Source organism: Macrobrachium nipponense, chromosome 4 (genome assembly GCF_015104395.2).
Source record: "Macrobrachium nipponense isolate FS-2020 chromosome 4, ASM1510439v2, whole genome shotgun sequence".
NCBI classification, from domain to species: domain Eukaryota; kingdom Metazoa; phylum Arthropoda; class Malacostraca; order Decapoda; family Palaemonidae; genus Macrobrachium; species Macrobrachium nipponense.
This window is the reverse complement of record NC_061100.1, coordinates 46091951-46111950: the sequence shown is the minus strand read 5'-3', so window position 1 is coordinate 46111950 and position 20000 is coordinate 46091951. Positions and strand designations below refer to the sequence as shown.

The window sequence follows — 20000 nt, the reverse complement described above, 5'->3', positions numbered from 1 at the left end:
CATTATTACACTTTCATAACGAAAACCACATCAAATTTTTCAGTTATCAGAAAACATTAGGAAGTAAAAACTACTGCAAATGCCAATTCCCTTTGTTTTTTTTTTTAAAAGTAAAGATATATATCTTTTGACGTTTTGGTTACATAAATTGCTGGAAGATTTTAGGAAGCGGCATATCATACTTAATCCTCGACAGGAGGAATTCAAATGCACTTCTCGTATGCAGAACAAAAGTATAACAAATATCAATATTAGCTGCTCTAGCTAATTAGCTGGCCGTAAGGTGAAAGTGCCGGTTGGCATCCAGGAAGCAATTTGAAGTAATTAGCCAAGATACTAAAACAAATTATCAAACAAAGACTTCTCTCACCTCTGATCTCAAAGAAAGCATCGTCAATGGGAGGTTTAATATACTCTATTATTCACGAATTCATTGCCCTATTCCTCTTCGCAGACCTCCATTCACTCATTCATTACGCAAGAAGGACCTTCCTCTCACTCATCAGATGCCTTAACCTCCAACTCGTTAACTGTCGTCATACTCTTCTAAAGCGCTGACAACAATGATGAGATCGTTAAAACTGAACTGCTATATTTCCATCAACAGTTACAGAGAGAATCAACGTTAAGACCAATTTTCCCAGTATACTTTCCTGTGGACTTTCATACGCGAAGGTGGTTTATCTAAACGAACCCCACCCCCCTTTCTCAAAAAAAGCGTAGTGGTCATTTACCACCGTGACTTGCGATAAGCACCTCCCAGTTTCCAGCTTGCTCCGTAATTATTTCGGCCTTGGTCTTTCCACAAGGGCACGGACATAACGGGCCTGACAGGCAACCTGGTGGCGTCGTCACACATCTTTCGGTCGCTCATCGGGAAAACGAACCCGGATCTCGCAGCATACGGACTCTCACGATACAAACACTCGTAAGAATCACACGATGTGCCACTCTCTACACCAGAGGTAGCCAGACAGTCGATCGCCGTTCCCCCACAATCCTATATAAACAAAAAAACACAAGCGCGCGCACACACACACACACACACACACACACACACACACACACACACACACATATTATATATATATATATATATATATATATATATATATATATATATATATATATATATATATAGCCTCATATAAGATACATGAAATACATTACTGTAATGTACTATATATCTATGATATAATATATCATATATCATACTATACATATATATCTATATATATAGATATATAGATATATATCTATATATAGATATATATATATATATATAGATATATATATATATATATATAGTATATATATATATATAGATATCATATATATATTATAGTATATATTATATATATTATATTAGATATATATAATATACTTATATATAGAATAATATATATAGATATTATATAGATATCTATTATTATAGATAATTATATAGGATAATTATATAGATAATATAGATATATATTAAAGATCATATATAGATATATATATATATTATATATATAGAATATTTAGAATATATAGATATATATATATATATTATATATAATATATTAATAATATATATTATATATTATATATGTTATTGCTTTTCTTTATTAGACTCTGGTACTAGTTTTATATATATATATATACATACAAATACATACATATACGGGTCTCGCCTAAGTATAGGAAGGCGACCCGTTGAATGTTATAGCTTGCGACATCTGTTTGTGTGCACGTTGGTTGCATTGTCCTTCAATACCCACTCACGTCTCAAGGACGGAAAAACCAGCAATATCAAATTCTTTTATTCATCAATCTATTTTCTGGTGTTACAACAACAAATAAAGCTCTTGCGTTTCGTTTCATCGTTTATGTTACTAAAATAGATCCTGTACAGAACTCGTGTCTAGAGCGTTTTATTTGCGGGTCTGTAGTTTGTTCGTAAGCGCAACGTTACACCTGTGTAACACATGTCTGATGTAACAGGTGTTTTTCTATACAGAGAAGAGACCAACATACGAGGAATTTCATCTGCAGCTGTGCTCAGGACAATTCTCATTCTCCTCACGCTATCGACTCTTTGGATCAAAGTCGCAAGTTTATTACCACATGTATAATACGAGAATACTCAATGATATAAATAAAAAAAATATGAGTATTCATACTGGAATATATAAATAATACAGGAGTATTTTATAAGGTATATATCAAGAAAAAATTGACCTTGCACCTTGGACATGCTTTATCAACGAATTTCTACATCCTCTCAACTTTGATAAAAAAATCAACGCATTTCTACATCCTCTCAACTTTGATAAAAAAAATAAGTTGATAGATGCTGAACTTACTCAAAGTTAATCCAACCAATAATTTTTGCAAATTAACTGTTCAATATATAAACATTTTTTATATTTTGACAGATAACTGCCTTTTCCTACACCAATGGACTTCAAGTTGAACCCGCACACTGTCAAAGGAAGGCGGCATGACTGAGTTCAGAAGATGGTGGCCCTATGTTCGCTGGCATTAACTTGTTAGGAATAATTAGAACACGCCAAGTGCCGAGAAGTCGATTTCATCAACTCGCGATTAATGCTCAGCAGTCTGCCATAAAGGTGCCGATAGTCTAACATTGAGGGAAAATTTAAATACCCCTTGGCACCACATTTTCACTGGTCCCAGAGATAACCTTTACTGTCTTTAATGTCATAAACACACATTTATATTATACATGATATTGGCATCTATATAAATACACATATAAATTCTATATACTCTCTCTCTCTCTCTCTATAGAGAAGCACATTAAAAATTATTTTTGAAATATAGCAATATTTCAAAAGTGCACTGAAATAGTTTAAATTTCCGGCACCCTTGATGAATGGTAATCACCCTTACTTTCGGAGAGGAAAATTCTCAAACCAAAGAACGCACAATGGTTGGGATCAAGCCAACCACCAGAAAACGTTACGGCGCTGAATGGCCTCAGTAACATTGACAATTGGGGCTTGACCATAAGCTCCACTTACATCGTTCCAATCAAGGATTTGTCCAACTAAAGCCCCTGCGACCCTTTTTAATAGCTACGATTACATTAATAGATGCTACTCGAAAGTTTCTGCTGTCGGCGGATAATTTCCATATATTCGTCTTGGCCAAGGAGCATCGTCCTATTTTTCATTCGGTATATAATCGTAACAACTGAAAACAGTGACACAGATACCCCCACAAGTTCTTAACAATGAACAATGAAAGGGTTCGAGCTCCGGCATTCAAATTTTCACTAACCGCCCCGTCTGCTTCTTGAACACTGGTACAAGTATCTTCATTTTGTTTTTTTTTTTTCTTTTTTTTTTTTTTTTTTTTTAGAATTTCCAATATACTTTAGCAAATACTCTTGAAGTCGTTATCTATTTATTTTTCAAGTTTTAGTTTTTCAACTTTTTAATTCCTTTCAATTCACCTGATATGTCTGGGCATAAGCTTTCATTGAAAATAAAAATCAACATATATCCCTTTCCCGACACACACAAGAAGTCTGTTACATATATATACTGTAACTGACGTTCATATACACTATCTTTCATACAGTGTCGCAAACAATGTTCTTCTCACCCTCATTGGAAATCTTCGGTCTAACAATATTGCTTCCGGGTTCTTTCAATGAAATGCTCAACAAACCCTTCCCTGGCAGCGCCTCGTCCTCTCCCGCACTCTGACCCCCATCGAATCAGATGTGCTTGGGAAATCATTCCGGCGGTTGCAGGTTCCAATTTGACATATGACCTTGACCTCATTAAGCGCATCGGCTTCTAAGTTGAGTGTGCACGCTAACGACTGCACTGTCGGTCTAGTATAGTTCAAACGTTATGTAGAAGGTTAATTTCCTATTTGAACTTTGACTTCACTCCGCCCATCAGTTTCATTAGATGTCATGCAAATATGAAGTCTTTATCATGTATTTTCAAAAGCTATGGTCAATGTTGAATTCCTATCGTGACCCTCGGCCACTGGATCCAACACATGAAATGTCAAGTCCCCTTCCCTACAAATGAAATCACTGAAGTTTTAAGTATCATCTTCAGCTATCTATATGCTATGCTTAAAAAGATAAAACATAAGCAGGCGGCGGACATTAACGAGCTAGGCAGATTAACAAACACGTCACTCCCTCACTGACCGCAACGATAAACCATGGTCATAAAAATACAAAAGCAAACATTCTTGATTCCAAGCCATTCCTTCAGGTGGCAGAATGCAAGGAAGGCAACGAGAGTAAGAAAAGCACTCGCACGAAGTGAGACCACCCACCCTACGTACCTTTAGCATTCGTTGCAGCGTCTGCTATGCGCTGGAAGGCATCGAGAAAGGCCGCTAGCGCCACCAAAGTCGATCTGGAAAGAAAGAGGAAAATGAATGAATGAAGATAAAACAAAAAGGATCAGAATATGCTTTGTGGTGTTCTTCAATGGGAAAACAGTATATAAAAAAGGAATAACATACAAAATATACAGCACAATATACATTTCTCCCCTTCCCGAACACTTCTTCATCCAAGGGAGGCTTCATATCAGTTACATTATTCCTATTACACATACCATTCACAACACTGAACGAGCTCAAATCACACAAATTTTCTCTGGTAACATCATTCACATTAAAGTAGGTCAGTTAAATCATTCTAATTAGCCACTGTCCATAACGTTCCTGAACAAAAAATAGATTATATCGCCCACTATAATCAAGAATCATCACTCAGAGCAGACTACCGAACGAAACACTAGGCCTTTCAAAATGTCACATCAGTTACATTATAACAAACAACGCAAGATCTCATCCGACGCCGTCCAACATTTTCCCAAAGCAACGAACATCTCTCACACCAAAAGATAAAAGCAACATTTCTCACATCAAACAAAAACATCTCCAGGACCATGCAACAACCACAGCATCTTTCACCCAACCAACGTCACAACCCTTACAACAAAGGATGTACGTAATATACTTCCGCCAACCGGCGAACCAGGCCCTGCCTCGAACAAGCGCCGCCAAGCACACCTTGGGCCGCGTGACCCCAAATGAAAAATGAGAAGGAATCCTACTCGAGGAGGCAATGGAGAGATCGATCCCTGGAAGCTCTTCATCTCTCTGTAGTGACAGAATGAAGAGGAGATTGTTACGGGGGTTCCAACGCAGGGGCGCCACACAAGACGGATTGAAATAGCCGCCGCACAATGCCCCTCGTGTCGAAATCTATGGATGAGGGAGCCTTCGGTGAAAGAGCTCCTTTGGCCAATCGATAGAAACACTTCCTGGATCGTTTAGGCCCAAGAATACCGAACCGAATGGTCTTCAGTGAAAGTATAAAAAAACGCGATCAAAATAAGCGATATTCAAATTCAGGGTTCTCCTTCCAGACAAATTGAGACATACTTAATTTATAGCCTGTAAGAATTTCTAAAAGGTTTTCCTTATTAAGTAGATTATTAAGCAGATGCTTTCTCTATTATCTAAATGGTCTGCCTTATTAAGTAGATTATTAAGCAGATGCTTCCTCTATCATCTAAATGGTCTGCCTTATTAAGTAGATTATTAAGCAGATGCCTTCTCTATAAAAAAAAAAAAGTATTTAAAAAAATATGAACCCTCACTTCAGAGTAACAAAATAGGCCTAAATATGCCAGAAATCCTATTCAAACAAAAAGACCACCATTAGAGTTCTCGGCAAACATTTACACAACGGACATTTTATGGATTAGTGCACACAATGACTTTACAATTCACAATAAGATACTTAATGATGGTATAAAAACATTCAGGTAATATAAAGGGTATGTGTGTTTATTAACTTAATGTTTTTATATCATTATCTTACTATGTAGTTTAGGTTTCTAGTATATATATATATATAATATATATATATATATATTATATATATATATATATATATATATATATATATATATTATATATATAGTATATATATATATATATATATATATATATATATATATATATATATATATATATATATAATATATATATATATATATATAGTATATACATATATTGCAAAAACTTCACAATAAGTATATATAGCATGTGCACCCGAGAGCGAGCTACGAACACAATGCAAAATACATTATCATTACAAATAAGAAGTCAAGCTGACTAAAAACAAACAAATAACTGTAACCTCATAACAAGAAAACACACCGTTCCAGAATGCGATGTCGTTCCCTACAGTAAGTGAATGAAAAGTCCAATCTTCTTAAAACAGAGGCCACCTCAAAAAGAGCTTTTCATCATTACATCTAATTTCAGAAAACTAACGGCCAGAGGAAGGTCGACCGTTAAACCGGGAAGGTATATCACCCGCCCTGTGTGTGTGTGTGTGTAGAGAGAGAGAGAGAGAGAGAGAGAGAGAGAGAGAGAGAGAGAGAGAGAGAGAGAGAGAGAGAGTGCTTAAAAAATATCATGGAAAATATGCAATTCTCTTATCGTGTGCGCATGGTGAAAAAAAAAATCATGACGAAAGATGAATCTGAACTGGTATAAAATCTAAACATACGTAAATATAATTCGACAGCGTGGCAAGACTTCAAAGTATATAAACAATTTATGGCAAGTACATGGGCCGACAAAATTCAAAAGCGATACGCAGCCTCCCACATATGCAATAAGAAAAAGGAAAGTAGTCAAAATATATTGAAGAAAAACACAGGAAAAATCAAAATGCAAGAAATACACGAAAAGACAGAACAGTGCCTTGCTCATATTAAGAGAGACATCACAACAGACTTCCTTCCAAAAATAACTTCATAGACTTCTCCCTCTCCTCTTAAAACAACGGAAAAAGGCACGATTCTTTAATCCTGTTACACTCCAACTATTACACGGCAGATGGTGCTATGTCCTACTCCCTATACAACCCTAGAGACAGCATATCCTACTCCCTATACACCCCTAGAGACGGCATATAACTAAAACGAGAGAGAGAGAGACTTCTACATACTACGCAATTTACAAATTCATTTCTTTTCAGGATTATTTCCATTGTCAGTGTTAAAATATGCATAAGAACTGAGAGAGCGTGTTAACGTACAATGCTGTCTTTATGACATGGTTTTAGCCAACGAATCCGGAAGCGTATTGTCACTATAGGCCCTTGGTAGACGGCCCTTGTGTTATTATAGATCATATTACATTTTTTTATGAGCCTTGTCAAGAGGTCTCCACACAGTATTGTGAACCAGTAGCGTTCTCTCTCTCTCTCTCTCTCTCTCTCTCTCTCTCTCTCTCTCTCTCTCTCATATGCTAAGAGTCTAACTCTTCAAACAAAGATAACGCAAGTGGTTTTTTCACCTAGTATAGAGATCCCGCGGGTCAACGGGAGTCGTGACCATCCCCATTTGTGAAATACTACCTGCCTTTTCATGAATAAAAATAGAATTAACGGATCTCGTCAAGGTGTGTTTGACCTGAAGGAATTAAATTCTCTCTCTCTCTCTCTCTCTCTCTCTCTCTCTCTCTCTCTCTCTCTCTCTCTCTGTGTGTGTGCATCAGATCATTACATTCATCTAAAAGAAAACAATATTTAGTGAGGGACTATTAAGAGTTACAGTGTATACTATCTGCTTAAAGAATAATGGCGACCGAACAAGACACTAAATTATGGTTTAAAATTATCATCATAAGAGCCAAAGAGCAATAGAATTGCCATACAAACCTCCACATAACAGAATGCCTCTGTAAAAACCAAAAACCCAAACTACAAAATACACACAATCAAATAAACAGACAAGAGCATGGAGAATTAAGGCAGGCTTTAAAAGCTATCTTGCAATCACATAACATCCTTATCTCTGTTCCAGGGTTCGACTGCAACAAGAATGAAAACATCTTGTTACTGGGCAGTGGCACGATGGCACCTAACCAAGTACCAAGGACTAAACAGTAATGTTTTTAATGTAGAAACAGCGCTTGTGAAGGATCCAATGCAAGATTCCCAGCTAGAAATCTCAACGACCATCGGCTAAATTATAATTACCCAAGCAATTGTGCCAGTAAGAAAACAGCCTAACGTCGCTGGCGACATCCAGGGGTTAGTAGTTTTTACAGGAAAAGCAAAACAAGAGATCCGAGGCCTTTGATGTCATTAACATCTCTGCGATCACCGAGAAGGCTTGAAACCAAAACATGACTTTCTTGCAGCATTAAATTATTTTTAGCAAGAACTCCAGATGTCTGAGGGTCAACATCCACTTCACTACGAAAAAACGCCAAAATAGTTATATGCATCCTTCGCACTATTTGGCAAAGTTCCTCGTGTACTCGCCTATTTGTCCACTTATCTTTCCGGTGACAAACTCTACAAGGAAAAACCCATGTAGTCCTAATGCGAGAACCACTGATAAGAGTTCGGTACAAGTACCATACACAACCTACACATCATAGAATCGATTGTGCGAAAAAGCTCAATGATGTAGCGATACATTTATCTTCACCGTACACACTGGCACAAATAACATTAGGTTCAAGTACAAGGTGATAAGATCCCTTGACGTGACCGCTCCGACCACTGATTCACATTAACGGCATCTCCATGACAGGTGAAGATAATTTAGGAAACGGCTCCTTGACAACAGCTCCGCAACGGATAAGAACGAAACAGTCCTTAGTATCCGGTCAACACGAACAAAACTACACATTAGCATTTAAAGGAAACCAGTGGAGGTTTGATAAAATAGCTAACGAAAGGGCGAGCGGATGAATCGGTAACAGTTCAACAGCTTTTAAGAGCAATTCAAATCCGGAATAAAATATAAGTGCTCAGACAACTACAGAAAACATTTAGCCTGAAGAGGCATGAAAAGGGCAGAACGATGTCGTTTTTTCACGAAAGAAATGACAACAATTAACCCCAAGGTTTTATCCCGTATAGAACTTGAACAGACAACTGACGATGAACATCATAATAGACGCCAAAACACAGTTGTTAACTGTGTGTGTGTCTGTGCGTGTGTTTTATTTGTTCATTTCGATGCAGAAATGACAACTTAAAACAGCTTTCATCACTGCACACGATCCTCCTCTCAAACGGGACAAGTAGGGTCTATTTCAGGATGTTCCTTAAATTCTGGTATGTCTGTCAATATAGGGTGCGAATCAAAATATCTAGCTGTTAGTCAACTGATGAGGGTAGCAACCAGACCGTGTTCGTTCTCGTGTGTCCACAAGAGAGAACATCGTCATAAGTGTTCTTTATTCCGTTAAGACGTCTGCCACTAAAACAAGTGTGTCTTGACGAGGTAATCCTCTCCCAATCGAGCTAAAATCCATTTACAAGATTCTCTCTCTCTCTCTCTCTCTCTCTCTCTCTCTCTCTCTCTCTCTCTCTCTCTCTCTCTCTCTCTCTCTCTCTTTCCACTAGTACGGGGGCGCGTATCAGATGAATACGCCTGGGCGTTGTCGTTGAGACAGGTGTTCCCCCTTTAGCCCACAACAATCACCCAGCAATACTTAAAAAAAGAAAAAAAAAAAAGTCCACCTGGGACAGAGAACGGCACGCCCACATCCGCCCACGGGAAGCCTAAACACCCTGCATGACAGCACCTGCAAAGCAACATTGAAAGACTCGCGAGACTTCATTCAACTGACATTTTGCTTCCAAGAATCGATTAATGGAATGAAAATTAGAATGAAACGTCCCGGTTAAGAAGGACTGACAGAAACGGTTTTTTCAAGGAGGAACTGGGTTATCTGTTATGGTAGTGGAACTCTTGGTTTTGCAACTGGTTTTTACATTCATTTCTTGGCAGGATCAAAACAAGTTTCTTGCAGATTTAATTTGTTCAGGGAAAAATTTCACTGCATCCTCCATCTCCATCCAATTACGGAATACATAAATAAGTAAATAACATTTTCAGTTTGTTAACTACAGCAAAGCTGACAAGACAAATCGGATTTCAATGTGCCAATAAACACTTTAGAAAGAAAAAATGCTTCAAAAAATAGTCATATCAAAACATCGCCCCAGAAACTATTCATAGCGGCGACCGCAACGGGACTATCAAAGCCGCTTCGAAGGCAATATGAAAGGATCCGACAGTGAAAGGAGCAATAAATAACTGGGTCAAAAAACCCGAGACCTCAGCAGCAGCAGACTCTTCCCTGCCGGAGGAAGTCAATAAATTGCTACAACTCCGAGGAGGAGACAAGTTCAATGCAGCGAGATCTTGGAAAAGATTTTCCCATAACCTCTCGCCTCGTCTCTCCTCATTTCCAATAGGCCGCCTTTCTCTTCTTTTCCCTACTAAAAAGAAGTCGCAAAATCAGGAGTAACCCTTCTAACAAAACAAAACGAAAAAAAATTATAATAACTGATTTTCTTGCTAAGGACATGAAGTACTGAAATACGAACTATACGCTTCGCATTTTTATTGCCATGACGCTTTAGCTACTGGAGCCATACTCAACTTATCATCATTATTATATCCTGTTAAATAAAATGGCAGAATTAAGCACATTAATTTCATATATTTTCTCTGGCTCAGCGATGTTTCTTTGTAACTGTCACCCAAGATCTAGAAGAAAAAAAATTTCATGGGAACAAAAGAAAGGGAGAGAACACCAATTAGATATGATATTTACAGTAAAACTATAGGCTTATTGGCATATTCAAGAGATTTCTTATTAAATATTCCTTAAAAGTAAATCTTGTATATTGGAAACTCTGAAAATAAAATGCATTACAGCCACTAAAGCTATCTTCTGGCTTTAAAAAACCTTATATTCTCTGGAACTTTTGGAAAAACTCCATACGCCTCATAAGACAGATCTAAGGAATAGTTCAATAGTGGCGTGCCGGGCGTCGGTGACGTCACAGCCTCTCGGGAGTGTTAGACCTGTTTATCTACTAGATCTTGCTGAAAGCAACACCAATCGTATACCAGAGACGACCCCGACCCGGATTCAAACTATAGTCACGAAATAATTAATAACAGCACGATGACGACCCCTACTTGACCTAGACCCGAGATCCCTGTTCACCAGTACATTGTTAATACCAGTTACCAGATAAATGACAAGAATCCTGCTTTTCAATGAAACAGCCCCCTCAGCATTTGCTAGAATTTCCCAACATGAATACTGGATAGTTCAAAGAAATGTCGCTGAGCCAGAGAAGCGGATAATAAGAAAAATAAAGAGAAAATATATAAATTAAACTCGCTTAATTCTGACATTTTGTTTAAGAGAATTTGTCTAAAAGAAAATCTCAAAACAGTCTGAGTGGCATGTGACCTATAAAAAACTTGGAATTTGCCATGGTTGTAGTCACATTTGTTGTTAAGACGATACATGGTGATATTTAATTATCAAACGAGTCAAAATATAAACAAACAATTAAATTAAATAAATATAATATTTTATTACATAAAATATATATATATATATATAATATATATATATATATTATATATATATATATATCACTCATACACAAATCCACTGCACAGTAAAGCTTCAGTTGCAGAATTATATTAAAAAAAATTCTAAATACAAAACGATGCCTGTAATGTAATTTTCATGAATTTGAAAAAAATAGGCAAAAAATACGTTGTGAAAGCCTTCCAACCTTCCCAACACGCATGACTGAACGAGAAAGGATAAGAAAGGAGTTAGGGAAAGGAAAAAACAAAAAACGAATAGAATAAATGAATGGAAAGGAAGAGAGATGAGGAGAGTCGAGGGTCATCACTATTGACCTTAGAGATGAGCTCGGGAGGGGGAGGGGACACCCAAAATAAACGGCGTAGGGGTTTTTCGCTCACTAAGCCCCGCCCACTTTCTCTCGATCCAGAAAACAAACACCACACCACCAACAGTAGACTCTCATCACACTCATTTCTTTGTTTTATCAATTTCTCAAACATTCAGCCTCGGTGTAGTTCGAGTGCCCTCAGGCCAAAAGTAAACAATCAATATTTATTTCAGCCCATAATTAGATAAAAGGAAACATTTTTCTCCTCTATTCAGACGGATCCCTTCCTTTCAGATGATAAAAACGTGGATCCAAACTCTATAAAGGTTGATAAAGCATCGATTCAAGTTTACATCTAAATAACATCCATTTCACCATCAAAGTATTGAGTTATTAAAAGGTGACAAAACACCAGATTCGCTGCAATCTACCTTAGGATTAATTTTTTCAATATAAAAATAGGAGTATCTTTCGAAATCCCTCTAATCTGCGGGTATTACTAAAATGATGTTGAAAAGGCACTGTGGAAATGCATGGAAAAATAGGTATAAATAAGGAAACGCTGGTAAGTCATTTACTAGAAAGTTTCAATGACAAGAGCCCACTGAAAAAATATCTAAATGATCTCAATTGATGTTCTGAGACCCTTTGCGTCCCGCGTCGTTGGAGGTGATAAAAATAAATAAATAAATAAATAAATAAATAAATAAATAAATAAATAAATAAATAAATAAATAAATAAATAAATAAATAAATAATAAATAAATAAAAAATAAAATAAATAAATAAAAAATAAAAATAAAAATAACAAATAAAATAAATAAAATAAATAAAATAAAAACTTCAAACTTTCCCGAATATCTTTAATTTCTATCTAAGCCAAACAACGACCATTCCTCTTTTAATTACAGAAGTGATGGTCTGTTCACAGCTCTTTTCAGACTCAAGTAAACCTTACCGCTGAAAGACACTAAATTATAAATATGAGAATGACTATGACTCTCCAAAGATAAACATTAGTAACTTAAGAAGCTTTGTTTCACCTATGAATTGCCCATTTCAATATCTATGGAGAAACGAACGTACAAATGTATAAAAAGTTCTCTTTTCATAAAAGAACTATGTTCACGTCGAAATTGAAAAACTATACTTTAGTATTTAAAAGCGATCATACTTCTAAGAAAAACTGCACTACAAATGTAACACGTTCTCTCTCTCTCTCTCTCCCGATCGATCGACCGACCATAACATATCTTCATAACTTAGTATTTAAAAAAAAAAAAAAAAAAAAAAAAAAAAAAAAAAAAAAGAAAAAAAAAAAAAAAAAGACAAATGCTTCTCCTTTATCCTTTATTTGTGTGAAAGATTTTCAAGCACTCGCTGTTTCATAACCTATAAAGTCTTGCAAATCCAAATTTTAAACAATCCACATCTTTATCTACTACTATGAGCCCCTCGAGCAGACCTGCTTGTAATAACCAGTAATCACAGGAAACCTCAAACGCGATCTACGAAGGCAATCCCAGTAACAATACGAAGTGTGTAAGCATGTAAATTGAGTGAGGTTTACGACCACATATGAAGTATGAATATAGTGCCCATGGAGATACCCACACAAGCGAATCCTCTCTTCGTGCGCACCTGCATGTAGGCGCGGTCTCACTGAACGACTAAAGGCAGATATACGAAAGAAAACGGAAGACTAAAAAATCACCTGTAGAAATCTTTTCAAGTCCTCTTTGTCATGCCCCATGGATGAAAAAACTGTAAAATATATTTGCTAAAAGAAAAATCTCTTTAACGCGTAATCCTAAACGCCTGGGAAGAAGCACGTCCCGCAGAGCTATAATAACCTGCGAAAAGAAACAAAGAAAAGCCTTCCGTCCCGAACCTTTCTGGTGGAGGGAATTCGTATGCAGCAGCTACTTGCTTGAGACCTTGAAGTGACGCTTCAACACAGACATCTACTTGACGTGACGATTTGGTGCTCTTATTCTGCTCGATGTTTCCTTATTAATACTAATAAGTGATAATATTCATAGTTTTGTCCTTGCCGTGTGTATATACCTCACTCTACCGCTTTTTATTGAATATTTAATTTTTACAATATTCTGCTATTCAATTCATTAACACAAAAAAGGTGATGATTCAACCCAATTCAAAATTAAAAAAAAGGGTTATTTTACCAAAAAAAAAATTAGTTATCCAAGCATTTTTCTTATCTAGGTTGCCCTAGTTAAGAAAAATGAACTAAAAGGAGAGCATAATTGCCATGAGCGTAGGACTCGCGACGCCACAAGGCCATCGCCAGCTTAAGCCTCCTAATAAAAGCAATAATAAAACCTCATCAATAACCAAACTTCATCCGAGACGGGTCGAGTCGTAATAAAAACCAATCTTAATTCACACTCACCCCACTACCTACGCCAACCGTCTTCAGCTTCGCAAAGTATCTTAATATTCCTTTTAATGTTTTCTAATTGCCAATGCCATTCCAGTGTTTTATTGCTATATATTGCCAACAAAATTAATACGCAAAAACTAACATGCCTGGTGAGGTCCCTTCCTGACTGATATTTACAAAATTATTTTACATTCACCGTGTTCCAGAACGCAGACATTATTCTGTCTGCTGTCTGTCTGTCTGTCTGTCTGTCTCCCACTCTCGCACATCTCTTTTGCTCTAGTTCACTCACATCGCCATCCTTCTCCCCTATCTGTTTCTCTCACAAGATCTGGATCAATAAGATTACAGGACTATCTCCTCGACTACGGCATCCATGAAAGAAAATTAACTCCCGTCCCATTCCGTAGTACCTTCTCCAGAAGACGCCTTTCCTCCTTTCAAGGCACAATTCCTTGTTAACAATTATAACGTTTTTATGAGGCTACACTCATGTAAGTAGCTTAGTTTTTAAGCGACTTCAGTAATCATTTATGAGTCTTATCCTATTTACACTCTAAATTCTCCTGTCTCTCGAAACGATAAAAAACCATAAAAGTGTAACAGTGCGAAAAGAATATCATGGCAGCAGCCAAGTTCTCGACGAGTGAGGAACAATGAGCGCAATTCTCAATGATTATCTTTTCATCAAAACAATGACCAAAATCATATACACACAAGAGAGAGGGAACGCTCCTCGAACCAATAACTTCCCCTCGGTTCCCCTTAGTTAATAATGCAGCTCTTGTATCCACGAGGGGAGAAAAGGAAACGGGGGGAGAGGGGGATGACGGGAGGGGGGGAAGCTGATGTAGTGAGGAAAGGTGGGTTTTGGGAGGGGGGATGAAAAGAAACCAATGGAAACAAATATACGCACAGGAGTATATAAAATTAAGAGGACAGCGAGAACACTAGAGATAATTTCTTCTTTTTATTTACACCTACGTTTCGGGATTCCTTTCCCATCTTCAGGGCTATAAAGAGAATTAATTTTTTTACAATATTAAAAATAAAGTATGCTAAAATAAGCTAATAATTATAATTTTTAATATTGTAAAAAAAAATTTATTCTATTTATAACCCTGAAGATGGGAACGGATTCCCAAATAAAATGAAGAAATGATCTCCAGTCTTCTCCCTGTCCGTCTTCATTATTAAACTTCAGCTCACCAAGAGCGAAAATCTTGCAAGATATATATATATATATATATATATATATATATATATATATATATATATATATGTATATATGTGTGTGTGTGTGTGTGTGTGTGTGTGTGTGTGTGTGTGTGTGTGTGTGTGTGTGTGTGTGTTTATAATGAAACATGTCCCTCTTGCTCTGTCCGTCACCCGTGCATGAGTTACAATAAGAAGGCCTGAGTGGCAAAAGCACTGAAGGACAGTCAAGACGGAAGCTCTTCCTTCATGGCCATCTAAGCATGATGGTTTTACTGATCAGAACAGACTTCAGTCCCTCATTCACAAAAGGAGATGCGATAACAGCAAGCATAACAGATACACTGACAGAGACACACACACCACTTCATGCACACCTATGCGTGTTTGTCTACTTTTATACCAAATTTAACTGAATTCCCTTTCATCTAAGAAACGTTACAATGAGAAGGCATACGTGAAATCCCTTTCATCTAAGAAAAGTTATGATAAGGTATACGTGAAATCCCTTTCATCTACGAAACACTACAATGACAAGGTATACTTGAAATCCCTTCCATCTAAGAAACGTTACGTGAAGGCATACGTGAAATCCCTTCCATCTAAGAAACGTTACGTGAAGGCATACGTGAAATCCCTTCCATCTAAGAAACGTTACGTGAAGGCATACGTGAAATCCCTTTCATCTAAGAAAAATTACAATGAGAAGGTATACTTTAAATCTCTTTCATCTACGAAAAGTTACAATGACAACGTATACTGGAATCCTTTCATCTAAGAAACGTTACAATGACAAATTATACGCGACACACACTAATAGACAGATCGAAATCCCCCTTCACTAAAGTTATGCAAGATGGTCTACCTTTCACCAAGTTTGACCAATATTCCTTCAACCCTATAAGGTGGTTGTAATGCAGCGCTAAATGTGGGACAGGTACTCTGACAGATAGCTGGCAGACAAAACAATCGCCTCGCACGCATACCCAAGAATGATGGTTTGCATATATACGAAGTTGACATAGATACATTTATCAAAGCTGTAATGGCAAGTAAAGTGTAGCAAATGCTTAAACATACAAAAAATTTTCCTTCGTGCACTTCTCTGCACGATGGTCTACCTACAGTATGTACAAGTCTGACTACAAGGAGTTACAAGGCTTAGGATGTCTCAAAGACTTATTAGTCCAACCGAGGAAAACATCGTGTGCTCACTAATCTCTAGGAGCAGGTTTACTGTTAATTCACAGTGTCCTAATGATTTTGTCTAGCTTTCTTCGAAACTCTTCCACTCTGTTGCTGTTTACAACTTTTGGTGGCAGTTTATTCCATGTGTCACATATGTTGTCATATGTTGTATGTAAAGAAGTTCCCACAATGAGATGGGGATTAAAATCCCTTGAAAAGTGTAAGAGTTGAAGTGACAAAGCAATGGGCATCACAAAAGGGCATCCAGACGGGAGATCGCCTTTTATGCACATCCAAGCATAATGGCTGACATTTTTACCAAGGCTGTCTGAGATCTCTTCAACCGTATACGAGGAGTTGTAATGACCATGATGACACGACAAACAGACATTCTTCCTTATCCACCTACGCATAATGATCGAGATCCCTTTAACTGCGTAGGTGGTGTTATGAAAAGATTACTTTGACAGACTCAAATTAATGGTGACAGGCATACTACTGTATGGGTTTACACATAAAATTAAAAATGATAACCCTCCAAAGGTCACTACCTCTGAACACAACGAAATTTCGGTAAAGAATTGGAATGTGAGCAAATACAATCTGTTTTCAGCGATTCTCTTAAATTTTAATAAAAGACTGTTTCTTCCTTTGAGATAGTGATATTTTTTATTCGTACTTATTTCTCATTTTTCTTTTGTCTCAGTCTAGTCTGGACTAGACTCATATGAAGATGTTCAAGCCATTATTATGTAAGGAGCATTTGGATACAGCAAAACTGTTTATAAATCCAAGTAGTAACGTCTGAACACAATTACCAAAATTAACAGTAATGGTTAAGCTAGTGTCTTGGAACATAAAAAAAAGCTTATCTACCCAACATGCGAAAAATATCTTCTCCCAAAAAATTACGTGATTCTAACAAAATTCGACCTCTTTTGATCAGCCACGTGTCCCACCTTTTGGCAAATTTTTGTAAGCCCAACGAAAGATTTTTTGCGTAACCCTGCTAATACACTCAAATATAAACAGATAAAAAAAAACACGCAAACACACGGGTAAACTGACATACAAACAGAACCAAAGACAACCTTCGTAATGAAATATAGATTAAATAAATGAAGAGTATGACCACTCTCATCTTAGTACCAAATAAAAAATGGATGGTTGCTGTAAAACAATCTATATACTGTAAAAAAAAATAAAGAAAAAAAAGAATACGAATAAGTCCGGTCAGCTAAACATGACTTGCCTAAAGCCATTCTCATTAAGGAGCAGTGAAAGGAAATAGAAGCTAAACATACGTATTGTTGTACAAAAGCAACCATGAAAATACGAGGCCACTCTCCCTAAAAGCCTTGCACAATCATTTCTGATATTAAAATCAAATTGGATATATTGAGAGAGAGAGAGAGAGAGAGAGAGAGAGAGAGCGAGAGAGAGAGAGAGAGAGAGAGGCAAACTCTTCAATTGCTACAATACTGTACAGTTATTAAACTTTATTTGGATATATAAAAATGACAATGGAGGAAATAAAGAAGACTGGAAGATTTTGTAGACTAAATAAAATTGACTCACATTCACTTAGGTAAATACAAACTGAACAGAAGAAATACAAGACAGGTAGCCCGGAGGGAGGGTGCAAAAACCGAGATGAAGTGGGGATCCTAACTTAGGCAGAGGAAGAGAAAACTTGCTTAGATAAAAAAAGAAAGAAAAAATTTGTGCAGGTGATGAAAAATATCCCGAGTCCATTATCAGCGATCTTAACGATGTCCTGAGAATATCCGGATGAAATATGGATACTATATCGAACTGAATTATCATTTCAGTTACGTTAATTGGTTCCTGAATGGTTGCTGGAATCTGATGAACTACCAGTTACTGCATTCATCTTTTGTTGTACTAAACACAACTCTGTAACGCGTCTACTCCAGTTCGTCCATTTTCTACAAGACGTAAGTACACGTAAAAAAATAATCAACGTACATCACACGGAATCTTATACTACTATGCATAAACATTTATTACGTAAGCGATACAGTTTTACATATCTTAACCTACGTAGACTGTGTTGACAGCTGTTGTATTTGACGCTTTAGTCAAAATATGTTGGGTCGAGTATAATGTCTCCAAAAAGGTCATTTATACTCGACTGAAGACAGACATTCGCGTGAAAAGAATGTAAGGGGAAAATGAGGTCCTCTTCCAAAAAAAAATCCTTAATTTTAATGTTATTTATAACTATAAAAATGAAAAACATTTACACAATACAACGAAGCTAAAACAGAAGAATGTTTCAAAACCCATACCCAAGTAATTCGACCTGTCACTGCCCCGAAAAAAAAGCCAGCATTCCATTCCTTATCCACCAAGAGTCTTCGACCTTAAAAAGTCTATTAATAACCTTTAACCGACTATAACCTCTTGTCCTCCCGACCATATCTGCCAGTAGTACAGAACTCCCAAATTAAAGCTCCGTCCATTCTTTTCAGCCATTCAAGGGGCTCCTAGAAAAGGGAAGGTCGACAGTAACGTCCTCGCTCCATTCAAACCCGACAGTACTCCACGAATATCAGACGTCCAACCAGTCGAACTTAATCCCTTCCTCAAATAGGCCAGTTACCTGTTTCTGGTTGCGGATGCTTTGCGACGTCAAGTCCCGCTAATCCATTAAAGCGTCTACTGTGTTATCGACGTAGATTTTTTTTTACAGCCAAATTCTAAGTGTAAAATTATATGAAGAGGATTATTCATGAACTGAAATCTTAATGCAAAATAATATGAGGGAGATTTATGTACAGAAATCTAATTTAAAACATGTGGGAGATTTATGAACTGAAATTTAAATATAAAATATCAGATTTATGAACAAATCTAAATCTAAAGTAATATGAGGGAGATTTATGAACTGAAATGCAAATGTAAAATAAAATATGGAGGGAGATTTATGAACAAATATAAATATAAAATATGGACGGAGATTTATGAACTGAAATAAAAAACAAAATATGGGGGGAGATTTATGAACTGAAATCTAAAAATACAATTTGGAGGGAGATTTTTGAACTGAAATTCAAATGTAAAATAACGAGGGAGACTTAGGGTCTGGAGATTAATGAACGGAAATCTAAATATAAAATATCAGGGAGATTTATGAATAGAAATTATATATAAAATATCACGGAGATTTATGAACTGAAATCCAAATATAATATAAGGAGGGAGATTTATGAGCCGAAATCTAAATATATTCAATAATATACGGTGGTCAATTTATGAACTGAAATCTAATATTGAATATCTAGTGATAAATTTAAGCGCTGAACTTTTAAAATATAGAATGAAACCCGGCGCATCAAAAACTCAAAAGTTTCCCTTTAAGGGAAGTGTCACGAGGCTGAGTATATAAACAAGTTCATCGCCGAG

General features: G+C 36.6%; 1 protein-coding gene across 5 annotated transcripts in view; it reads right to left on the bottom strand.

Moving 5' to 3' along the window:
- The window catches only part of LOC135210902 (protein MTSS 2-like), a 326878-nt gene that overhangs the window by 255786 nt on the left and 51092 nt on the right, over positions 1–20000 (bottom strand). For all 5 annotated transcript variants that reach the window (XM_064243844.1, XM_064243843.1, XM_064243842.1 and 2 more), the window contains exon 3: positions 4321–4394. In XM_064243844.1, the coding sequence (XP_064099914.1) occupies positions 4321–4394 (74 nt within the window). The remainder of the gene's footprint in view (positions 1–4320; positions 4395–20000) is intronic.